This window comes from Mesoplodon mirus (genome assembly GCF_964341445.2).
Source record: "Mesoplodon mirus genome assembly, chromosome: 5".
Lineage (NCBI taxonomy): Eukaryota > Metazoa > Chordata > Mammalia > Artiodactyla > Ziphiidae > Mesoplodon > Mesoplodon mirus.
Window position 1 is genome coordinate 78,070,447 of NC_138980.1, and position 25,357 is coordinate 78,095,803.

At 36.9% G+C, this 25,357-nt stretch overlaps 1 protein-coding gene across 1 annotated transcript in view; it reads right to left on the minus strand.

Moving 5' to 3' along the window:
* The window catches only part of SLC12A2 (solute carrier family 12 member 2), a 110,157-nt gene that overhangs the window by 81,371 nt on the left and 3,429 nt on the right, over positions 1 to 25,357 (minus strand). The window contains exon 2 of the mRNA XM_082622573.1: positions 1,064 to 1,183. Within this exon, the coding sequence (XP_082478699.1) occupies positions 1,064 to 1,183 (120 nt within the window). The remainder of the gene's footprint in view (positions 1 to 1,063; positions 1,184 to 25,357) is intronic.

Sequence of the window (25,357 nt, forward strand, 5' to 3'; positions counted from 1 at the left end):
TGAACCTATTAAAGTATAAGTATAATGTAATATATGAGTATATGTGTGTGTATGTACATTATACACACACATTTATCTGAAGCAGCAGAAGCAAAAGAACAAGAAATGCACAAGGAATATTTTAAGACTTCAGCCCTAAAAAAAGGAGTTTATGCTCCCCCTTATGAATGCAAGTCAGTTTTTTACTTATTCTTTTATAACGTCTTCACTTCATGATTTCTACGGCGTATTTAAGTATTATGTAATATCTGTCAACACAAAACACCAACTGTTCACACATCTTTCGAAAACCTACTCTTTGTAAGACAGCATCCTCAATTTATTTTTACTTTTATTTATTATGCTTGTACATAGAATATAGTCTTCCAAAATGGTAAAATCTAAGAATAGGCAAACAATACAACTCAGAGCTTAAAATACACTCTACTGATTAGACAATAAAATCACTACTAGAACTGGTATTTTTCCCTCTACTTCTCCCCTAAATGTCAATACAACTCTAAATTAGTGCTTCCAAAGTCCCAATGAGACTCTCTACTCCAGTCAGATCTTAGTGCCTATTCAAACACAGAAAAAGAAAGTAAATCTGAACCTTAATCACCTAAACCTGTCTACTGAAGCGATCTCAACACTTATTTCTCCTTTATTCTGTTGCTTGTTAACATCTATACATTTCTCTTCAAAAGACAATACAGTAGCAGGAAAGGAAGCAGGCATATTTCAGCTATATTACCTGCCCAGCTTTCTTGATTGTGTTGCTCTCATCAATTTAATAGCTTCATACTTAATGTTTGAAAAGTGACAATATGTGAGATTCAGAAGAGGTTATAAAATATAACTTAGAAGTAATCAAATATAATTTGATTAAATTAATAAATATATTTACTTCACTGAATTTAATACCCACAAGGAAAGGAGGTACAAGTTATTAATTTGGTCCTCCATAACAATCAGATAAAACAGTTTAAAAAAGAGAAAGCATTATCTCGAGAATGATGATATTAGGAAGATTGTATAATAAACAGAAATGTGTAACTCTAAAATAAAGTCTATAGGTACATACTAGCACACCCTTGATCCAGCCAAACTTCACAACTCCTTTACTTTCCGCGGTATATGTGACCACAGCCTCTCGGGTTGGTGTACTTTCTTCCCCGTTTGCAAAGCCATCCTCAAAAGGTTCCTGGTTGTAAGAGGAAATGTGAATTATGCTTAAGAATTATTTAAAAGTTAAAATCACCTGATTAAAAAAAAATCACTAAATACACTTAGTGTATTTACAAGAATCAAGGGTTTCTGAATATTTTACCTAAGGACTGAGTTTTAAAAATTTAATTATCATGAAACCCATTTTAATAATTTAAAATTTTAATTACATTTTGGTGGTATCTGGAGAACACAAAGAATACTATTTTCTAAGTACAGGCTAACCAGGTCAGTCAATTCAGACCTTGTCTCTCCAGCCACAACTTTATATTGCCTGGATGCCACCCTTCCCCATCTGGACTTTCAGTGTTAACAATATAAAACTCCTCTTCGTCACCAGTGAACAGTTTTCCCTTTATAGTCCCTGACAGTGGGGCTCTGTGGATCGCAAGATTCACCCCTAACTCCTGCCTTTACTCACTCCTGAGTTCAGTCACTCAGCACTCTTCATTCTTTCCAATTTTTCTCAGATTCAGATGTGAACTGGTTGACACAATGCATTTTCACAACTAGTGTTTCCTTCTAAGGCTTTTATGTTTCATGTCTGATTCTATCATTCTTAGCTTTTCTTCTTTACATTCTCTCTCTCCTTCTCTCCATGGCTCTCAACACACCCAAGGCACATGACAAACTTCCAAACCAGTGGCAATGCCTTAAACAGATCACGAAGGGTGGAAGGGTGTTGGGAAATAGAAAATGTTCTAGATCTAGAATCCTGTCCCTAACACTAGCCCCATAGTTCTTCCTCTACCCATATCTCAACAGCAGGGAACAAAGTACAGCTATATTTCAAACATTCATTCTTTAAATGAAAAAGAGCCAACTAAATTAATTATCATTTAACCCTGAACACTGTGATCTAGATTTCCTACAATACTTTTTTAAGAAATCATTTTCAGTGGTTATACCCTCTACTGAATTCTGAATATAATTTTTTTCATAGAAATGAGCTGCAGCAAGTTCTGTGTTACAACAGAGAAAAAACTATGCAATAATCCAAACTTCCTTTTTTTCTTTGACTTCTGTTAGCCAAGTAGACTCATTTAATTCCCTTAATGCATTATTGCTATATGGCTTTTCAAAGTGCTATCAACCTAGATCAGCTCTTATATTCCATATTTTTATAATGTACCTACTGCAAATTCTTAGATTTTTAAGTAATAGAAGAAACAGTATAAGTTACATGCAGTAATTTCTTTAAGTATATTTTTTGAAATTATTTTACCTAGGCTTTTTTAAATAATCAAAATTTAAAAACTAATCTCCAAGTTTACACTAAAAGACATAGCTATAACTTCAACTACATGAAATACATGGAAAGTAACTAATTTTAAGATTACTAAGAACTTAAAAATGAACTTTAATGTTGACTAATTCTGATAGCTCACAAACTTTTAAAAACAGATCCTAAGAGAAATAAATCATAATAATTTCCCTTACAGCACAGTTTCATAACTACTGTCTACTGTATCAAATGATTATTGTACTTTAAAAAGGATGCCCCAGGCTCATGGCATATAAGACACTTCATAAAAATTCTGTAATCGCTCCAATCTTCTATACTTTTTAAAACAGCCTTACTGAGCTCTTATTCACATACTCACCCATTTAAAGTGCATATTTCAATGATTTTTAGTATATTCACAAAGTTGTACAATTATCACCACAGTCAATTTTAGAACATTTCCATCATCCCAAAAGAAGTTCCACACCCGTGAGCAGTCACTCTCCATTTCCCCTTTTCTGAAGCTCCTGGCAATTACTTACTGACTTTCTATCTCTATGGATTTGCTCTTCTGATATTTCATATAAATGGAATAATGCAATCATACAACATGTGGCCTTTTTGTGTGGCTTCTTTTCCTTAGCATAACGTTTTCAAGGTTCATCCATGTTATAGTACATATCACTCTTTTTTATTGCCAAATAATATTCTGTTTTATGGATATACCCCATTTTAAAATCTGTTCATCTGCTGATGAACATTTGGGCCTATTCTACATTTTAGCTATTATGAATAATGCTGCTGTGAATATCTGTGCACAAGTTTTTGTGTAGACATGTGTTTTTCACTTATCCTGGGTATATACCTAGAATAATTGCTGGGCCATGAAATACTTTTTGCAATGACTATTGCTGGTCGTCTTTCCCACCTCTTCTTTTGTATCAGTCTGCAAACTGTCACTCATTTTAGTCCATGTGTCTATTTTTTATCCCTCTTTCGTGCTTAGAATTTGGTATAAAGATGGAAACCAGTAATAGTTAAACGTGTTAGAAATATGTACAACCAGGAAAAAATGTAATCAGGGGCCTGTGTAGCTCAGCAACCCACTTTGGCTTTACGTCCACTGTTGTTTATGTTCTATACAGTAGGACATCACTGATGAATTCCCCAAACGCTGCCCCCAAAAAAGAAAAAAAAGAGAATTGATGGCTCAACTGTTCAATTATTCAAATAAAGCCAGAACAAAAATGTTTGCCTATTAACTCAATCAACTTTAAAGTAGACAGAAGTTCCTTAGATTTCACTCTAGGATATTTGGTGCTCTTCAGTTATAAAATAACATAAAATATTATATAACCTGCAAGTATTACAAGAAAATATAATGCCTATAATAATACACAAGAAAATACAATGCCTATAATTATACACAGAGAGATATTTCTATTCACATCTCTATTAAAAGAAAACTAAAGATGTGTGTACTTAATAGGCTACTTTCTCCAAGGCTAAATTCTGATGTGCATGTCTTTTTAATAATTCAGAAGCAGGCAGGCGTCTTAATACTTTTGCTGTATTTATTAGAATTCCACCTGAAAGTTGAAGATCTAGCAATAATTATACCAGTTTCCACTATACTATGAACAATTATATTCAAAAAACACAGTAAGATTTTTCTGCATGTATAACATATTTTAAAACAAAGATGAATCCAAATAAAATTTAAGTTTAACTTCCTCATCATGTTCCAATAGCTCTATTTTAAAAAGTGTTATTAATCTTTAAAATACAATTCAAAAATTAAAATCAATTGAGTATGTTATTTTTTATATTTCAATCAATAGATTTAAGTTAAATAAAATTGGGTTTATATTTATTTCCTGAAATAACAGGAAACCAAGGTAGAATACATTTTGTTTCTATAAATACATTAGTTTCAGAGAAATAAGGAAATTGTTGAGTATGGCGTTTTATCTACACACACAAACACAAAATATTGTACACAAATCTTATTACCAGGAAAATTTCACATATACAATTATGAACTATAAATTATACTGATAGAAAAGTACATAAATAAAATCTTCAATCTACCTACCATTTTCAGAGAAATGAAGGGTTTGTGTTTGTTACTGTTTTTCACATAATGAATACAATGTCAAAAACAACAACATGATTTTTTGGATAACACCATATTAAATGAGGTGGAACAAACTAATTTAAATTTATTGGGGGAAATAATCTTTCAAAAAGTAGCACTGTGAATCTGAGTCTACAAAGCAAGGATTAAGACTGCCCCTGAGGGACTTCGCTGGTGGCGCAGTAGTTAAGAATCCGCTTGCCATGCAGGGGACACACGTTCGAGCCCTGGTACGGGAAGATCCCACATGCCACGTAGCAACTAAGCCCGTGCGCCACAACTACTTAGCCTGCGCTCTAAAGGCTCGCAAGCCACAACTATTGAAGCCCACGCGCGTAGAGCCCATGATTTGCAACAAGAGAAGCCACCGCCCGAGCACCGCAACGAAGAGTAGCCCCCGCTCGACGCAACAGCAACAAAGACCCAACGCAGCCAAAAATAAATTAAAAAAAAAAAAAAAAAAAGACTGGGCATGAGAACAAGAGTGGGGAAGAGAGGAAGAGACAGAGGAAACAACGGAAAACACAGAGAGGAAGACCCTCAGTAACTGGAAGGATTTCTTAATGAAACAAATAGAGATACTAATAAATTATATCAGTCTAAAAAGAAAATGATTAATTCAGTTGGACATACTGAATTTGAGGAGCCATGATTAAAGAGTTCCACCAGGCTGTTAAAAAATTCATGACTGGAAATTAGGAGAGGGGCCAGGGGTAAAGAGCTAGTGGGTGAAGCTATGGAAAAAGAATGAAAAGAGAAACTTTGGGAAAGAAAACCTGAGTAGCTGAGCATTTTTCTGAGAATACAGAAAATATAAGAATGAAAGGGAACTCTGGTTTCCATGGTCATTTATTTCTTTGCAGGGAGTAGAGAAAAGGAGAATTTCTGCACTGTGGATACTCTCCCTTGTATATTCAAATTTCTACCTTAACTTGATCATTCTTTGTCCTCTAACCGTAGTTATCTTTTTGCTGCACACCACACACCTCACCTCCAAATGTCCAGCCAAACGTGCTGAAATACTACCCCACATTCATCAATGCACACCAACCTGGCTTCACCATGCCACAACACTGGAATAGTTTTAAGACATCCAAGGACTTCTCTGCTACCAAATCTAATAAATCTAATGTACAGTTTTTAGTCCCTGTCTCAAAGGACTTTTGAAACAGCTCATGATACTGTTGACAACTCCTTCTTCAAACTTTTTTTGAAATACCACACTCTCTTAGCCTCTTCCACCCAGCAGTTAAATGGTAAGAGTCCTTTCAATGCTTGGTCTTAGACCCATCTCTTTTTTTCACTCTGTTTCTCCTATGGTCATCTCACCAGACCTGTAGCTTTAAACACCATCTGTATGTGGTAAGTAATAAGTGACGGCTCCCATACTTTTCCAGATCAGACCTCCCCTCTCAATATCAGCCCTGTGTGTAAAATACTGATGTTGCCACTTTTATAGTTCATTACTTTTACTACTCCAATTCTTACCAAATAAGAAAAAAGAAATTGTCAGTGTACTACAAACAACTTTCCTCTAAATGAAAAGGAGAGGGAAACAGTTTCTATTTTTTGGATTAGTTTTTAATTCTTAAAGGTTTCAGTGGACACTTAAATATCAAAGAAGGTATCTGATAGGAAAGATAGTATGTTCTAGACTCACAGATTTAGAGAATGAACTTATGGTTACCAGTGGGGGCGGGGGAAGGGGAGGGGGGAGGGATGGATTGGAAGTGTGGGAGTGACTTGTACACCCTGCTATATTTAAAACAGATAACCAACAAGGACCTACTGTATAGCACAAGGAACACTGTTCAATATTCTGTAGTAACATAAATGGGAAACGAATTTGAAAAGAATAGATACATGTGTAACTGGATCACTGTGCTATATGCCTGAAACTAACACAACATTGTTAATCAACTATGCTCCAATATAAAAAGTTGTTAAATAAAATTTAAAAAATTTTTTCCATCAAAAAAGTAAAGTTCTTAATAATTAAAATCCTTTATAATGTAAATTGATTTTAGATTTATTCTGCAATACACATCTTAAAATTTTAGTTTTTCAGTTTCCAATATCCAAAAATTAACTTGTTTTGAATTCACTGATTTAAATTACCCTTTACATATCAAAGGTCATAACTCATACTCCGCTTGACCTAAAAAAAATACAACTGAAACACAAAGGCTAGGCTTATTGATGACTTCTCAGTAAAAAAAATTCTTAAAAAATCAAGCTGTTGTTTCTTCCCTAACACCAGAATTTTCTTCAGTATTTTAGAGACAACCTAGGATGAAGACAGATTTTTTAAAGTGATGAACAACAGTAAAGCTTTAGGAAAAAATACTTATCCAAGCTTTTAAAAAATTACAATTAGAAACCTTAACACTGCTTTCACTGGCTCTGTAACCGAGAGTGCAGTATTGTTTTCTGTGTACGTCCTCATCATGGGCACACCAACACACTTTTCATTGATAAATGCTTTAGGTACACATTACACTAAAATGTCAGTTATCTTCTTTCTTCAGACATCGCAGTTACTAAGTCCACAAGACTTTCATCTCAAGTATACAAGGTAGTGTAGATGGTCTTTGTGACATCACTGGACAAGGATGTTAATACCCATGAAAGATGATTGTGCAGTGCTCAGAATGATTTATGATCATGTTTTTTCCAATGTTGAATAAAGGTGCTTATCATTGTATAAAGAAAAATCAAGACTGTCTAGACAGTGCAACTTTTGAATACAGTTAGAATATAATAAAACACATTTCTGGCAAAGCCTATTACCAAATATATTCATTTTTATACAAATTTATTCTCTTTTTTACAGTTAAACTGGTAAAGACTTGGCAAAAGTATCTTAGCTCAGCAATTTCAGGCCATAGTAGGCAAAAGACAGTAACCTACATAATTTTTTTAAAAATTGGGAGGAGGGGAAAATGTTTGGGTTTTTATTTTGTTTTACTGGTGTTTCAAAGAACAACTGAGCAAAGCTGTACCAAACTATCTCTTTAGGTCTATGGCTGCTACAAGATTGTTTCCAGGTAGACTTAAAGATGCTCAAATGTGGACACTTTTTGAAGAGGGAAATATTCCCGTCCCTTAAAATAACTTCTGATATTTTTCTGTTACCTGAAGATTCTACAGTTGCAAAAAGCAGTTTCTGAGCAAAAACCACAACCACATCCTTCCACTCATTCATTAAACAAATATTTATTAATCAGTTTTATCAAGAACCACGCTAGGGACCTTTCAGCCCTCCCAGAGTTGGTATTTTTATAATAGAGGCTAGAGATGACAGGTAGGTTTTCTATCTACCCAGGGCATTTTCTACTAGACCAAGAAGGCTCTATTAATTGTTTAATCCAGTCAAAAAAAAACGGTTGATGCCTCTTTTTAAGTCACAGCCTCTCTGCGACAGTTTCCTAATCTGTAAAATGGAGATAATAATCCCTGCCCACCTGTACGATTTCCTTGGAGTCTCAAGACTGTAAATAAAGATCAATGTGTTACAGCCACATAAAGCAGCTGAGGTTTCTCGGGCTTGACTATCAAGCCAACTGATACAGCTTGATTATAATACAGCAATTTAACTTTCAGTGCCATGTTAGAAATGTAAAATTGTGACTCACAGTTACACATTTCAAAAGGCTTAGTAGGAAAATTATTCCTAGACGGCCTGGCTTTTCAATGCCCAGCCACTTCTCAACAAGAACAAGATTACACACTCAGTTGACCCTATCAGAGCAAAGGCAGCATTTTCCCTGAGGGTGTACATTCTCTCAGTGCCCAGTCAATGGTGTTCCTGCGGCACCTGCTGGGAAGTTCAAACCCAAATATATTTATTTTTTATGAATGTTATAAAAAGGTCCTCCATGTTAATACGGAGGACCAAAACCCATGCCAGTGAGCATCCCTTAACTCCTCTTGCAACTAAGGGTCCTCCTTTTGTCCCCACACTGCATCTCTGAAATATATCTCGCATTAAATCTTGATCATGTTTTATGGATCCATTATGAATCCATGCTTCTGTGTTAAGGTTCATTTATTTAGAGAAACAAAATTTTGTTTTTCTTTTTTTTTTCTTTTTGGCTGTGTTGAGTCTTTGTTGCTGAGTGCGAGCTTTCTCTAGTTGTGGCGGGTGGGGGCTACTCTTCGTTGTGGTGCACTGGCTTCTCATTGTGGTGACTTCTCTTGTTGCAGAGCACGGGCTCTAGGCACGCGGGCTCAGTAGTTGTGGCTCGCGGGCTCTAGAGCGCAGTAGTTGTGGCGCACGGGCTCAGCTGCTCCGTGGCATGTGGGATCTTCCCGGACCAGGGCTTGAACCTGTGTCCCCTGCATTGGCAGGCAGATTCTTAACCATTGCACCACCAGGGAAGTCCATAGGGAAACAAAATTTTCCATTAGCATTATCTCTGCAACTAGAAAGTGGTTATTAAACTAATACATTAACTTACATAGTTAATGTGAGGATTGTGTAAGGTAAGGTATTCATTTACATAAAAAAACAAAGCTAAAATTATTGAAGTTGAAGAAAGCTGCAAAGGAATAAAGATTGGATATAATATGAGATGGCTTTATTTTTTCAATATGACAAAATTACATGTACTGGCTAATCATTTTCTGGCTGCCACAAAATATGTGTCAAACAATCATCTTACCCTGCCAAATGAAGACTAGGGAACTACACTGCATCCTAGCGTTTTGATCTATGAAATAAAATTTGGATCCCAATCACAACTGATGTTACTTTTTACACATTAAATCAACCTTACCAAATAATCTTAAGCAACAGAAAAAAAAAAAAAAAACTTCCTGAACTGGAAAACAATGCTGGGGGCGCAGATATATAGCTTATAAAATTTTGCATGCATTTAACAACTACTTATTTAGAAGATGCTATGTACAGGGTAGTAGCTATGGTAGAAAACAGAAATTTTTAAATATACAGAACTGTCTACCCTCATTCAAGTTATCCAATTTCATATTATTCTGGCAGACCATATCATCTAAATGCTAAAAATTTGTTAATTACAACTACCAAAAAGGTCACAAGTTCAACATGAAGGGTGATCACACATAAATAGAACTGAAACAATAATCTATTCCAGAAGTTTTAAATTCTCCCCAATTAATATTTGTACTAAATGAAAAACAAGATGGAAAAGACTATTTAGCAGTGTAACAATCTGCCTCTTCCATCTTTTTCTGAGCAATTCTCTTACTATTTCCTATAACTACAAACACACTTGGAAAATATAATAGGGAAAAGGAAGATTTTTTTCTCCATGACTTTTAAAGAGTTTGATTCTGGATAAGAATTGATTTATAGGTTAGGCAATAATTTGGTTTTGCATATTTGGGGTAAGGTGAACCCTGGCATAGAATCCAACCCAATTCAAGTTTATTGTGATATGCACCAGATTTTTTGTGCTAAGTAATATTGCAAGATACATCAAAATAGTAGTTTTTCTACTGTCAAGAAACAAAAATTTCATACAAAATACAGTTGTACATAATCTAGGTTTGGCTATCCATTACTCATGGGGTAAAATAAGAATTCGTAGTATAGGAGACCCTCATAATCTCTCTGGCTTCCTTTAATTACAGCCAACATTTACTGAAAGCCTACTGTGTTCCAGACACTTCCCTAAATGCTTTCACACCCTATTTCCCTGAACTGGCACATCTTTGAAAGATAGATCTAATCTCCACTTAACAAATGTGGGAACAGTCTTTTGACAGGTTAACCTACCCCAAACCATGTAGCTATTAATGTGGCAATGCAGAGAATCTTCTAAATGGTAGAATTCCACATATTACGGGGAGCCAAGGTGAATTATTTTAAGTTACCTATTTTGGGCAAGGAGACATTAGACAAATTGCCCAACTTAAGAAACTGTTCTGCTCAAACTTCCCAATTCCTCAGCTATTTTCACTCTTTACCTTGCTTCATCCTTCCCTCCTTCCTCTGCTTCCAAATCTACAGAAGCTAAGGGTTTCTGACACAGTCCTCATAAAAAAGGCAGCAGAAGTTCTGCGCTGTGTATGACACCGGAGGGTATTTTTTAAAATCTCTTTGCTCTTTGTAGAAATTCCCCCAGGGTCTACAATGTGCGTGAAACTCTTTGCCCTACAGGACTGTTACATACAGCGGGATCAGACCTCCTACGGAGGAGAAAAAATTGCTAGTGTACAGATATAACCCACCTGGAAGGCACGTAAAATGTTTAATATGAAATTGTGTCCTAAATAGAGTTATACGAGTTATTTAACTTTAGGAGCTTATTTGGAGGCTATGGTGGTAGACAGGCTAGTTAAAACAGACCAATAAATCGTTCAGTTTCTATGTTACCTAGAATTTTCTTTTTCCAATTAAAAACCGACATTAGCAGCGCAAGCTAGCAACTCCTTCTGATCAAATGCTCTGGGTCATACTAGGTTCCTTCTTCCCGTACATGCTTTACCATTGCAACCTCTTCACCCCTGGGTCCACTTACACATCCATGCCCTTTCAGGAAGGCTTGAAAAAGAAAATTATCCACACAGAATTCTTGAGATTTGTCATCAATGTTTTATTACCACACATAGTAAGATTTGACATGATTAAAGAAAAAGTAAATATTAGTCTGTTTTAGAAGTAAAGTCTCTGTATTTTTCCAGTCATACACCACTTTATTATTTCTATTAATTTTCCTTGAAGTTTTTTATACACCTTCAAAATTCTATCCTTTAAGTTATAAAATTTCTGAAAGAGTTATATCAAATATTTAATTTGATATAATACTGCTTTATTGCTGAAATGTTGATTTTAAATTATTTTCTCCTGGGGGACTTTTTGCCTGCTATTCCCTGTCTTTAACACACTTTGAATATGGCTGGCTCCTTCTCAAACTTTAGGTCTTAGCTCAAGTGTAGCCTCCTTCCCAGACCACCCAACATATAGTTTCTTCTCAGCAGTGCCCCTTTTTTCTTCTTCATAGCATATATCACACCCAGTAATTATTTTTTTTAGTTTATTCAGCTCTTGTAATCTATGTACCTACCTCCACTCCTTCAATATGTATTAAAGTGGAAGGTCCACAAGAGTGCAGACCTCTCCCTGTCATTTTTAATCAGACATAGTGAATGAATATTGAATCTTTATGGGCAATCCCTGTTCTCCAAATAATGTCCTGAAATAGTAACAAGTAAAATTTTAAGTGTCTGCTCCTGAGTCAGATCCAAGTTCAAAATCTAGCTCTGCTATCACTAGTTATGTGAACTCTGGCAAGTTGTTTAACACCTCTGGCTCTCAGTTTCCACATCTGTAAAATGGAGATAATATTACCTATCCCATAGTGTTTGAGAAGATAAAGTGAGAAAATATCATGATTGTATAGAACACAAAAACTCTCATACACTGCTGGTGGGAATATAAATTGGTACACAACTTTGGAAAAGAAGTTTGGGCATTATCTTCTTAAGCTGAAAAAAATGCATACCTTTTAACCCAGCAATTCTACTCTTAGATATATCCCTATAGATAAACCACACTTAAATGAAGTAGGACACTTATATTAAAATGTTCATATCAGCATTGCTAAAAATTGCCAAGGACCAGAAACAGTCTCAAACATCCACAACTACAGAATTGTAGCATTTCATATAATGGAAGATAATTAGCAATACAAATGAATGAATTAAAAATACACACAAACATAACAATGAGCAAAAGATGACAGATAAAAAAGCACTGTATGATTCTATATAAAGTTTTAAAGCAGGCAAAACTAGACTGATGGTCTTCCAGAATACATAAAGGTGACAAAAACAAACAAACAAACAAAATACCAAGACCCAGACCCAAACAAATGATCACCATTAAGTCAGGACAGTGGCTACTTTTCGCACAGGGAGATCAGAATGGGGTGCACAGAGGGTTTCTGGAGTACCAGCAGTGTTCTATTCCTTGATCTGGGTGGTGATCACTTGATTAACTTATGCATTTAGTCTTTACATTTTTTTTCTCTGCTATATACCACAATTCTAAAAAGACCTTTAGGGCTTCCCTGGTGGTGCAGTGGTTAAGAATATGCCTGCCACTGCAGGGGACACGGGTTTGAGCCCTGGTCCGGGACGATCCCACATGCCGTGGAGCAACTAAGCCCGTGAGCCACAACTACTGAGCCTGTGCTCTGGAGCCCACGAGCCACAACTACTGAAGCCCATGTGCCTAGAGCCTGAGCTCCACAACAAGAGAGGCCATTGCAATGAGAAGCCTGCGCACCGCAACCAAGAGTAGCCCCCGCTCGCTGCAACTAGAGAAAGCCCACACAGTAACAAAGACCCAACACAGCCAAAAATAAAATAAAAATTTAAAAATAAATAAATAAAATAATGGGGAAAATGTCTAAAAAAATAAAATAAAAAGACTTTTAAAAGATTAAAAAACAAAATGTATTAACTGCTTGGTACATTGTCTGACATTAACAGGGTAAGTGGTTGATAAATTTTGGCTATTATTATAAACAACAACTAAGTGATTATTTCAACTGCCCATGGGGTGAGTTTAAATAACTGGATGTTGAACAAATACACAAAAATAAGTACTGCAAAACATTATTAATCTAGACTCTACTACACTGCTTCCTGTAATACTGGGAGTTTAAGATTACCTCTGGAAGAATAAACAAAAACACTGACCTATATATAGAAATGTGGCATCACCATTCTGAATGGTGGTAAAAGATTTATTACCTACACCATCAACAAGTCAACAGGATATAGTGTGAAGAACCTGGCTTTGAGGACCAATGATCACACTACTAGAAATCCTCTGTAACTTCTCTAGTGCTAAAAATGTGTTTAATAAATGAAAGCTTCCTCCCTGTGCTGTTTGCTTTGGTGGCAACTGATAAGCACATCATAGCAACACTAGCTAGGGTTAATATTAGATTGCACAGTAGGAGAACAGAAGCATAACTTGTGGGCCTAGCTTTATTTAAGCAAATTAAATCACTGTTACTGACACCCAGAGGAGTGGGGAATCTTCATTTCAGGGCACAGTTAGTATAAAAGAATTCACTGCTTTCTTTACAAGCAGCTTATTATTGATTTTTTAAAAAACCCAAAATTACACTTCAAAAAAGTTAAAGTTCACCAAAAAATGGTATTTAAATCCTAAAAACAAATTTCTGAACTAAAGTATCCATCAAGATACTTTAGATAAAAATTTCTCATATAGTTTAATAGCATCTTAATACCAAAGTAAGCTAAAGTGTTAAAATAATATTATGAAACAAAGCCAAATCAGTAACTAAATATTGACACATACATATGCAAATTTAGATGCCAAAGTGGCTGGGCTTATTCTAACCATTTTTTCTTTAAGTACTAGCCAATTATATCACCCCAAAGCTACCAACATTTCCTATCCGTGCTGTCGGTGATTGGTGTATTCAGTGTAATGCTCCCCATACAGACTACGCTCTCAAAACAAAGTATTGTTTTACAGGAATCCAATCTGCTCTGGTTAACAATGGTCTATTAATATCCAGTGGCATTAATGCAAAGCTCAAAACTCAAGTGCCACAGATAAAAGTGGATGCTGTGACCATGTGACTTTACAATGAACCAAGTCAGAACTGCTGATTGCAGTCAAAGAATTCAGTCCTCTACTTAGCCCATCGTGTTCAAGACTGAGTTACAACAAAATGAATTATGCATAGCATAATTCATACATTATTTCAAATCCCACACAACTTGCTAATGTCAACAAATAGCTTAAAAACATTTTAATTCAAGTTACCAGAAAATTTATATTATTAAGTGATACTGGAAGGTATAACTGTGTCATTTACATTTCAAATTGCTTTATTTTTAAAATAAGGAGAACCAAAAGTTGTCAAAGATTTAAATATATGACTTAGCAATATCCTAAATGGGTAAAGTATTAGAAAAGCAATATACATGGAGAACCACGCGATAACAAAAACTACATTTAGCACGTGGTATGCACTTGGTAGTTCATGTATTTCTCGCATGAATATGTGCTATTTCTCACTATGAATTATCATCTTTCCCATTTTCTATAGAAGGAAACTGAGATTCTGAGGTGACAAGTTCTTTTTCTGAAGGTTACACAAGCATTAAGCGGAAACGCAAAGATTTAAACCCCTGACTGACAGCTAAACTATCTATGTATGGAAAAAAAACTAGGACAGATTGAAAAAAAGCAAAGACCAGAAAGGAAATACTCTTAGGTAGATACAGCTGCACGGAGTTTGCTTTCTTTTTCAACTGAGAGCACTTCCCCAAGTGTGTGTAACTTGGATGGCTTTAAGTGAAGCCTTCCTAGCTTGAAATATTAGAAAAGAGAGCCCAAGAGCCAAAAGAGGAGCTAGAAATTAAGTGGGAATCTCTAGGAAAAAAAACAGAATGAAAGCGAGGGTAAGCCCCAAATCTCAGGTGACCACTAAATCACACAGGTACAGGGGAGGATCTGCACCACACACATACACACATACACACACACACACACCCCCAAAGAGACAGGCTAAAAAAGCAGCAGCTGAAAACACAGGACACAACAGAGATATCAGGTACTGCATAGTGGGGATAGAGGACTCAGTGTGCAGTTTGAATCTAGGCAACTTAAGTACCTGTTAGAACAAAAAGCAATAATCCTTAGGAGAATACTGAAAAAAACAACAACCCAAAGTTGCTACAATGTGTTATCTACATACAAGTCTAGTCTTTACCCCAAAATATTACTGAACAGGAAAATATAACCCATAATCAAGAAAAAAAGTCATTAGACATTAACTCCAAGTGGGCCCAGATGTTAGATATGAGAGACAAAGACTTCAAAATAGCTATAATGAACATACTAAAAAATTAAAGGTAAATACGGTATCAGTGAGTAACAGAGAGGGAATCTCAACAGAGAAATGGAAGTTATATTTTAAAAATTAGATATTCTTAATCTGAAGATCAAAATAATTGAAATAAAAAATTCATTAGATGGATTCAACAGCAGAGTGGAAATGGCTGGAGGAAGCAGTGAAACCCATTAACTTACAGATACAAGAAATTTAAACCCAAAAAGGATCCACACAAAGAGAAAAACCCCTATGTACAAATTCCTGAAAGCCAAAGGTAAAGAATATATCTTGAAAGCAACCACAGAAAACCAATGTATCACATACAGATGAGCAATGGTATGATTAATGGCTGTCTTATCAGAAACAATGGTGGGCAGAAGACACTGGAAGTGCATACTCAAACCACTGAAAGAAGAAAACCCTGGCAACCAGGAAACTGACATCCAGCAAAACTATCCTTCAAAAGTAAAGACATCTTCAGATAATAAAAACAAAGAATTTTGTTGCCAGTTGACCTCCCTTACAACAACTACACAAGGAAGGGAAATAGTATCAGATGGCAACACAGGTCTACAAGAAGAAATGGAAAAAAAAAAAAAAAGGAAATAAAACACCATATAAGCCTTCTTTCCTTTTTTTTTTAAAAGTCATAGGACTTTTGTTGAAAACAAAAAGTACAACACTGTATTGCTGGGTCTGTAATTTACATGACTACCAAAGTACTAAGAAAAGTATTCTGTTTTAAGGTTCCTATATTTTAGCTGAAAAAATTCAATATTCTCTGTAAGTGGAACAACCACTGAAATAGTAATGCAAAGAGATATATAACAAGAACGTAAATGGAAGTAAAATGGATATTAAAAAATATCTGATTAGCATAGAAGATGGCAGGAAAAGAGGATTAGAGGAACAAAAACGGGTATGAAAACCAACAAATAGCAAAATACCATGCCTAATAACAGCCAAATCCCAATAAATGTAAATGAACTAAAGAGTCTGCAGAGAAAATGCAAGTTATGGTACACATATCATACGGTACATGTATGAGACTATCATAAAAACATTCACTTAAATAGAAGATTACTATGGGTGACATAGGAAACTGATTACTTATGATTAGTTATTTAATGCTAGGTGGAAAGAGTAGGATATAAAATCATAATTTTTACACGTATAAAAATGCAAAAGTGTTAAGGATTTGAGGTCTTTAACTTTCTCTGATTTTCAAACCTCCTATATTATTTTCTCTTCATAATGATACGGTAATAAACATTTTAAATAAACAAAGTACAAAGAAACCCTTGGAGTAAATTTTTAAAGTGTTGGTTCTGAAAAGGACTAATATTAGCCTCTTAAAATGCGATACTCTAGGATGACATGAGACTGAAATTTTCCAAAAATGTGTAGTTGGCTGACTCTTTTTGTATTGAGATTTAAAACACCATGGTTACTTTGTGCCAGCATTATGCTAGATGGAGATACTGTGACAACCAAAACTCAGGTCCTGGCTCTGCGTCTACTCAAGAGCTATTCTAGACTGCTACTTTTCTGCTTTTTATGATTTTCTTATTTTCTATCTGTATAACATGCTGGTCATCTTTGAATCCACCTCTGAATCAGCTTTGTTTCTAATCAGCAAATCTGCCAAATAATTGGGACTGAAATAGGTGAGACAATAATTTTTCAAGTGCTATAAGCCAAATCTATTATTTCTGGAAACTTACAGGTAAGCCAGTACTAAGAATAATGTATCATAAAGCTTAACTTCTAAAATAGTAAAGCCTGATTATTTATGTCTGAGACCATTAGGTTCTATAAAAGAGAGGTAATATCTCACTCCAACTATTCCATGTGAACTCATCAGGATTCAGACTTACCAGTTAGTACTTGTGTGTCTGACTTCCCTACAGGATTTGTCCTAGCACCTCACATGTGAGCTTTCATTAACTTGTCTATGTTTAAATCCAGCATCTAGCACTCACTGGCTGTGAGACTTAGGCAAGTTGCTATTAGCCTCTGAGTTTGTCTATCTGTAAACTAACTGGTTTGGAAGATGACTGTGCACAGACTACAGACTGCTCCTGAAACATGACAGATGTTGAATAATTGGTAACATTATACAATTCATTAAACAGTTATCTAAGGGTTAAATCCAGATCTTTGATAGGTTCCTACAGTAGGATGTTTCAAAACTGACAATCAGCATATCAAAACAAACAAACAAAGCAACAAAAAACCCCACAACTATGTACTACTGTCATAATGATAACCAATGTCTGTCTAGGACATTGGTTCTCAAACCTGGCTCTCTGGGAATCACCAGGAAAGCTTTTTTAAAATGGCATGTATATTCTTTGAGAGAGAGGAATCTGTAATTTTTCTCCAGGTTATTCTTTTAGAAATTTGGGAATCACTAGTCCAAAAGAAAAGGGAAACAGAGAGCTAGTTTCAAAGAGATGCAGCCTTACCAAGTATTAGTTAAGTGCTTAGGCAAACCACAACCTTGCAAAATATGATTGCTACTCTAAGACCTGAAAACCCATCTCCTCCAAAGATAGATTTGAAGATCAAATACAGATACATGAGTTAAGAGTGCTTTGGAAACTTAACACTTTATACAATATTAAGAAATTCTTCACAGCCTTTGAAATATTAAAGACCCAGATCTCCATTCTCAGAAAGAGATAAATTTCACTGATTCAACAAACATTTAATTGAGGGCCTAATATGTTTAGACAACTTTATTTAAGGAAGGATCTCATGCAAAATTAGAGAAAATTTGACTGTTTAATAATTTTAAACTAGTGGTGACTATTTAACATGTAAGAAAAGGCAGGCAGAAATCCAAGAAAGGAGGAATGAGGGAAGGGAAAAGTTCCTTTAAATATCACTTCCCCTGACAGCACTGGCTAACTGATTTCCCTGTGATGAGGGAAATGTTCTGTATCTTCACTGTCCAGTATGGTAGCCACTAGCCAACGTGTGGGTATCGAGCACTTAAAATTTGGCTCAAGTAAATGCATTTTTAACTTTAATTTATACTTAGTTTAGGGACGTCCCTAGCGGTCCAGTGGTTAAGAATCCACCTTCCAATGCAGGGAACACAGGTTCAATTCCTGATCAGGGAACTAAGATCCCACATGTCGCAGGGCAACTAAGCCCACGCACCACAACTAGAGAGCCCACATGACTCAACTACAGAGCCCATGCGCTCTGGAACCCACGCACCACAACTACAGAGCCCACACACTCTGGAGCCCATGCACCGCAACTACTGAGCCGGTGCTCTGGAGCCCACGCACCACAACTAGAGAGAAGTCTGCATGCTGCAATGAAAGATCCTGCGTGCTGCAACTAAGACCCAACGCAGCCAAAAATAAATAAATAAATATTAAAAAAATAAAAAAATTTAGTTTAACAGCCAAATGTGTCTAGTGGTTATAGTACTGAAAAGTGCAACACTAGAACATTTAAACATTTACATCACACTTTTGAGAGATACAGATAAGAAAAGCAGAAGAAATTTAAAAAAGAAACTTACTATGATTCCATTTATAAGAAACTTTCTTATACTTAAATTTTTTAAAAAATATTTTTCTATTGGGAAAAGATCTATCCATACAGTGAAACTGAGGGGTCCAAATCTTTTCTACTTTATCTTCAATGAACTAAAACACAACTGCCATGGGAATTACAAAAAAAAAAAACCAAAATAGCAAGAACTCATGTAGTATTAAACTGTAGGACATTGGAATTAACATCAACTGGGAGTCAAAATGGTTGTTGCAAGTTCCAACCGTGGCTCTACCAGTTAAGGGTCTTATGATTTTGGACAGGTTACTTAGTTCTTTTGTGTCTTAAATTCCAAATGTGCAAACTGGGGCCATCTGCCTGTCAAATGTCCTTTAGAGATTCTAGATGACAATATGAGGTACATAAAAGAGCTTAAGATTCTTGTGTACTACAATAATTTATAAAGAATAGTTCTATTATTCAACGGGTATTGATTGAGGGTCTGCTATGTAGTAGGGACATGATAAAGTCACAGACATAGTCTGCTTCTCATGGAGCTTGAAGTCAACTCAAGTTTACTCAAATAACCATCTTAACAAACATACTCCCAACTAACTGAAATAAGGGCTCGAAGAGAAAAGAGGTTTGTCCTAGACTGGAGGATAAAGGCTTCCTCTCTCAGGAAATAAAGATTGAAGTGAAATATTAAGACTGAAAAGTTATCAGTGTGGTATGGGGGAGAAGGGAGGAAGAATTCATGGATAGTATTACATACAAAGGCACTATGGCCAGAGGAAGTACTGTGCCACTGAGAAACTGAAACACTAAAGAAGAGGCAGGCCAGAGCTAGACAATGCAGGGCTAGCTTTAAGCCAAGGAATAACATGATTAATTTTGTTTTAGAAAGATCACTCCAGGCACAATAGTAACAGGAGGGCATAGTGAATAGGGGAAACTATAGAAGGCTACTGGAGAAAGATATGCTGCAGACTGCTCTAGGATGGTAGCAGTGAGGATGAAAATAATATTTAGGAAATAAAGGTGATACAAAGAACTCGGTGATGAACTGGATGTAGAGAGGGGAGAAAAAGTGTCAAGGATGACTCAGTTTTCTCACTTGTGCAATATGATGAATGGTGGTACCATTCACAGAGACACAGGGCACACTGGAAGAGGGCCTGGGTGGTTTTGTTTTCAGAGGTAGAGGAAGAAAAATAATAAGTTTGTGAGTGTGGGGTGTCTTTTAGACAGGAAGCTAAAACGTCCAGCAGGCGCTGGATGCCCAGAACTCACAAAGGGGATATTAGTAGGAGACAAAATTTGGGGAGCAATTAGCCTACAGGTGATATAGACAGGGGATATACAGAGAGAGAAGACGGCAGAGGAAGAAGGAAAGCCAGAATCAAGCCTAGAGGATGGCCAGTTTAGAGACGAAGGAAAATGCAGAAGACACTGGGCTGAAAGAGCCAGAGAGAAAGAAGGAAAACTAAAGGAAAGAGTGGTGTTACAGAAGCCAAGGAAGTATCAAGAAGACTTCAAAAGAATATCAAATGCTGCTGGAAGGCTGAATGCTGCTGAGAAAAAACCTTTGCTAGAATTGGTGATAAGGATGGAGAAGGTCACTGGTGACTTTAATAAGAACTATTTAGGTGAGGGGCTTCCCTGGTGGTGCAGTGGTTAAGAATCCGCCTGCCAGTTCAGGGGACACGGGTTCAAGCCCTGGTCCGGGAAGATCCCACATGCCATGGAGCAACTAAGCCCATGCGCCACAACTACTGAGCCTGCGCTCTGGAGCCCGCGAGCCACAACTACTGAGCCCATGTGCCACAAGTACTGAGCCTGCGTTCTAGAGCCCGTGCTCCACAACAAGAGAAGCCACCGCGATGAGAAGCCCGCGCACCACAAAGAAGAGTAGCCCCCTCTCTCTGCAACTAGAGAAAGCCCGCGCACAGCAATGAAGACCCAATGTAGCCAAAAATAAATAAATTAAATAAATTAATTTTTTTAAAAAAGAACTATTTAGGTGAAACGATGGGGTAAAAGTCATGCTACAGCAGATGATCAGGGTCCTCATAGGTCCTTTAAGTCTTCCTCCCCTGGAGTATAATAAAGCCTGCTCTACCAAGCCACCTACCCACAAAAAAGCTCCAAAGTGACTCGCACGCTAAACTCTGTTAGAAGCTACATCATTGAAGGAACCAATTCATACCAACCCAACAAAGAACCATCCAGAGGTTTCTAGTATTCTTACTCTAGATGAATAGCTAATTTGTCAGTGTTCAGGAACAGCATAGTGAAAATTTAAGGCAGAGAAATTTCTGAGCCCAAGGGTACTATGACTACACCAGCCACAATCAGCTTCTGCAGAGAGACAAGATTCCACTAAGATATGTTTGCCTTTCAGACTTCCCCCTTCTTCTAATCAGAAATCCCTAAGTCCTCAATGGGCTCCAAGTTTTTCATAATAGCTTTAAGAAAGCACTACTACAGGTTCTAGTGAAAAATGGAACAATCATAAATCCAACGGCAGATGATAAATTTCATATTTAATGGGAAACCATTGATATATTTTTAACTTCAGTATTTAAGTAGTTTTCCTCGTCCATTCCTCACTCTCTCACTTTGTGGAGTCAACCGACTAGTTCCCCACCCTTTTATACTCTATTTGAAAAACTACCGGTTCTCATGGTTTTACCTGAAATTTGCAGCATAAAAGCACATTTGTATACTACAAATTAAAACCCATTTTCTTAGGTTCTATTATTTCACAAACCAGTAGCTGCAATTTTATAAGTGTTTGCCCCAATGCAGAACTAATTTGTAGAAATGAAACCCAACTCGAGTCCACCTCCAAAACTTGCTCTTCCCAGTCTCCCACCTCTTCATAAATATCGACTCCATTCTCAACAGGGGAAAACCCCACACACAAACAGTCACCAAATCCCAACAATTCCACCTTTTAAACATATCCAGCATCTAAAGAGCTGTCATTGTATCAAACACTATCACCTTCATAAAAGTCATCATCATCTTAACTAAAACACTGCAGTAGGCTTCTAACTTGTTTCCCAGCTTCCACTCTTACCCCCTTACAGGATACTCTCCACACAACATGAGAGTGATGTTTTAAAAAAGTAAGTCAGGTCATGTCAAGTCTGTGCTCAAAGCTCTCCATGACTCCCTACCTCACTCAGGGTAAAACCCCAAGTCTTCATCACAATCTACCAAGTTCTACACTGTTTGCTTTTCACTATTGCTCTAACCTCCTCCCCTATGACTCTCCTGCTAGCCACTCCAGTCTCAAGTCTGGCCCTCTTGTTTCTCAGTCATGCCAAGCATACCCCAGGCACACTGCCATCTCAAGGTCTTGGTGTGTGCAGTCCTCTGCCTAGTGTTCTTCCCCTCAGGTGTTTTCACAGGCTGATCTTTCACTCCCGTCTAGTGTCTGCTCATGTACCAGAGGGGGCTTCTCTAACTCCCCCAGAATAACACCACCCCAGCTATCAGCATCTATCCACCTTTCGGTTTCTTCACGGCAGTTACATCTGACCTGTTTACTCTCTCCTACTGCTAGAATGAAAGCTCCACAATTCTGTTGTGCTCACTGCTGTAACCCCATCACTCAGAACAGGGCTATTATTGATGTTCAATCAAGATGTTGAATAACTAAATTCATTTTCATTTCACTTCAGCATGGAGCCAATTTGACTAGTGCTACAGACTTTACAAACACGTATGAAACGTGTAATTAAAAATTAGTGAAAACAAACACACTAAATACATAAGAACCTAGAAACGCTCTTTTGGTCCTTCAAATTCTGGTCTAACAAGATTGGAATGTGACTATGAACCCAAACACACATAGAGAAGACACTGATTACGACAGCAGTGTACAGATTTTTTGCCAGATTTTAAATCCCCAAATTTATCTTTCCTTCTACCCAGGCAGTTAGTTGGTATATACTTGGAGAATGTGTACAGTCTTACAGGTAAACCAGACTTCAGCTCTAGTGGCATGGGTTTAGAGGGTGGGGCCCCTGGCAAAATTATGAAACAGTGCAAGTTTGTGCCCTGCACAACTATTTCTGATCAAGGTCCCACCTTTACTCATTCCTGGACCTACTCTATTCCTTATCCTCAGGGATGTGACCCATTCTGGTTCCCCCAGGGCGACCTTCAAAGACTCAAGCTCTGTACTGACATGATTAGTAGTGTGTGGAATTTCTTGTCCAGGACTCAGCACAGCCCATTTAGAGCAGCAGCTACACTTGTTTAGTGTTTTAAGTCCCTGTTAAGTGGGAGGAACTGCCCACCCTGATACATTCGATAAACGAATCTTTATTAACTACCTATTCTCTGTCTGGAGAAGAATGAGACACCAGCTCAGATCCTAGTGAGAGAGACAGTCATATTAGTCAGTAATTACATTATCACAAGAATTCCTCCTTTTTTCTCTCAGTTATGTAACCATCCTACTCTCAGGAGGTCAAGATAGAAGAGTGATGTTGGCAACCCCCAACATGTCCCCCTCAACATCCCTGCCATGTCAGAGCAGGTCCAGGGGATAGGGAGAAAGAAGAAATAACAAGAAAGAGGAGCTACTATGTCCTGGCATTAATAAAAAAAACCTGGGTGTGAATGCCAGCTGTACCACTTTCTGTGAGAGTGGCATTAAGCAATTTCTTCACTTTTTATGACCCCATTTTATCATGAGTAAAATGTGTATAAGACTTATTTCTTATGAATTAAATGAAAAAACCAACAAGTTCAGTGAAACATAAGACACTTGATATAGCTGTTCCCTTGACCTTTCCCCTTTTTATTAATGAGAGAGGCTAAAACAGAGAGGCCACATACAAAGATTTGACATACCACCAGCAAAAGGCTCCAAGCCTTGGCCTACGGACAAAACTGCAATGGTAATGCACTCTTTTCAAACTACTTTAAAACTGCTTCAAATCCAGTAGGAGCTATTATGTATTCTCCACCACATACTTTTCCACATTTGATAATCATGCTTTCCATCATACATGTTGAAGTTGTCTATCAAATACTTATCTGTTTACCCCCCACTTTTTACTTTCTTCTTGTAGGGGCAGGAATCACTACTTCGGTTTTATTCTTCGAAATACTTAAAAAAAATTAATTACTGGCATATCTCTGAAGACTTTGTGCCTTCTTTAAAACACTTTTCTCTCAGCTTCCCTGACACTGCTCTCCTGGCTATTTCTCACCAGCCTAACAGCTCCTTCTTAATTTCCTTTGCTAGTGTTGCCACAATCTCTAGTAGACCTTTAGACATTCCCCAGGCCCAATCCCAGACACTGTTTCTGTTCTCTTATTTACCCACTCTCCCCAAGTAATTTCATGCACGACTTTAAATACATAAATATATATACACGTACATATGTATGTAAATATGTATGTATATACACATACACACATATATTTCATATACATATAAAATATATTCTGCTCCTTCTCCCTCAAAATGACTCTTGGACTAAGATATCTTGCAGGCTACTCAAAAGCATTCTTTCTTTCCTCCCCGATCTATATTCCTTCTCCAGCCTTCCCCATCTTAGGCAAAGTACCAACCATCTATTCAGCTGTTCAAATCCAAAAGCTGGGAATCAGCTTCTCGTTCACTCCCACATCCAATCCACCTACATCCCACTCATTCTGCCCCCAATCCTTACTATCTGTAAGGAGACCACAGTAAAAGCTGCTTCCGTTCGCACCCTTCTCCATCCAGCAATCAAAAGGTGTCAAAACAAAAAGACCACGTTGCTACCTCACACAAAACTCAATAACGTCGCACTACCTTTGTAATAAAATCTTATACTGGCCTCCTCATAGTTCTTTGGACATACCACTCTCTCACCTCACTGTCTTCACAGATTTTGTTCCTTTGGCCTGGAATATTGTTCTGCCCTATCATCAACTTAGCCTTCATGTTTCAGCTTCAATGTCATACTTTGTATACCCATCACACAGATGACTGTTTAAAAATGGGTAAGTTTATGCTGTATTTTCTTGCTTTTGCACCTTTAAAATAATAAGGTGCTTTCATTTTGCACTCTAAGTTAAGAGTTATTACTTTATTTGGTAATACCTAATTACAGTTAAAAAAAAAAAAAAGGCCTCCCCAACCCCAATTAAAATTAGGTCCTATTATATCCTCACCAGCATTCTAACCCTTCCCTTTCATAGCACTGGAAAAAAAAAAAGTTTGTAACTAGGTTATTTGTGCAACCATTTGGTTAACGTATGCCTAGAGTATGACAGAGTCAGTATCTGTTTTGCTAATCACGGCATCATCCCGCAGTGCCACAGCCAGGTGGCCCACACCTAAGAAACTCTTCTCCCCAATAAATATTTGATAAATGGAGAACTCATGAGTCCTGG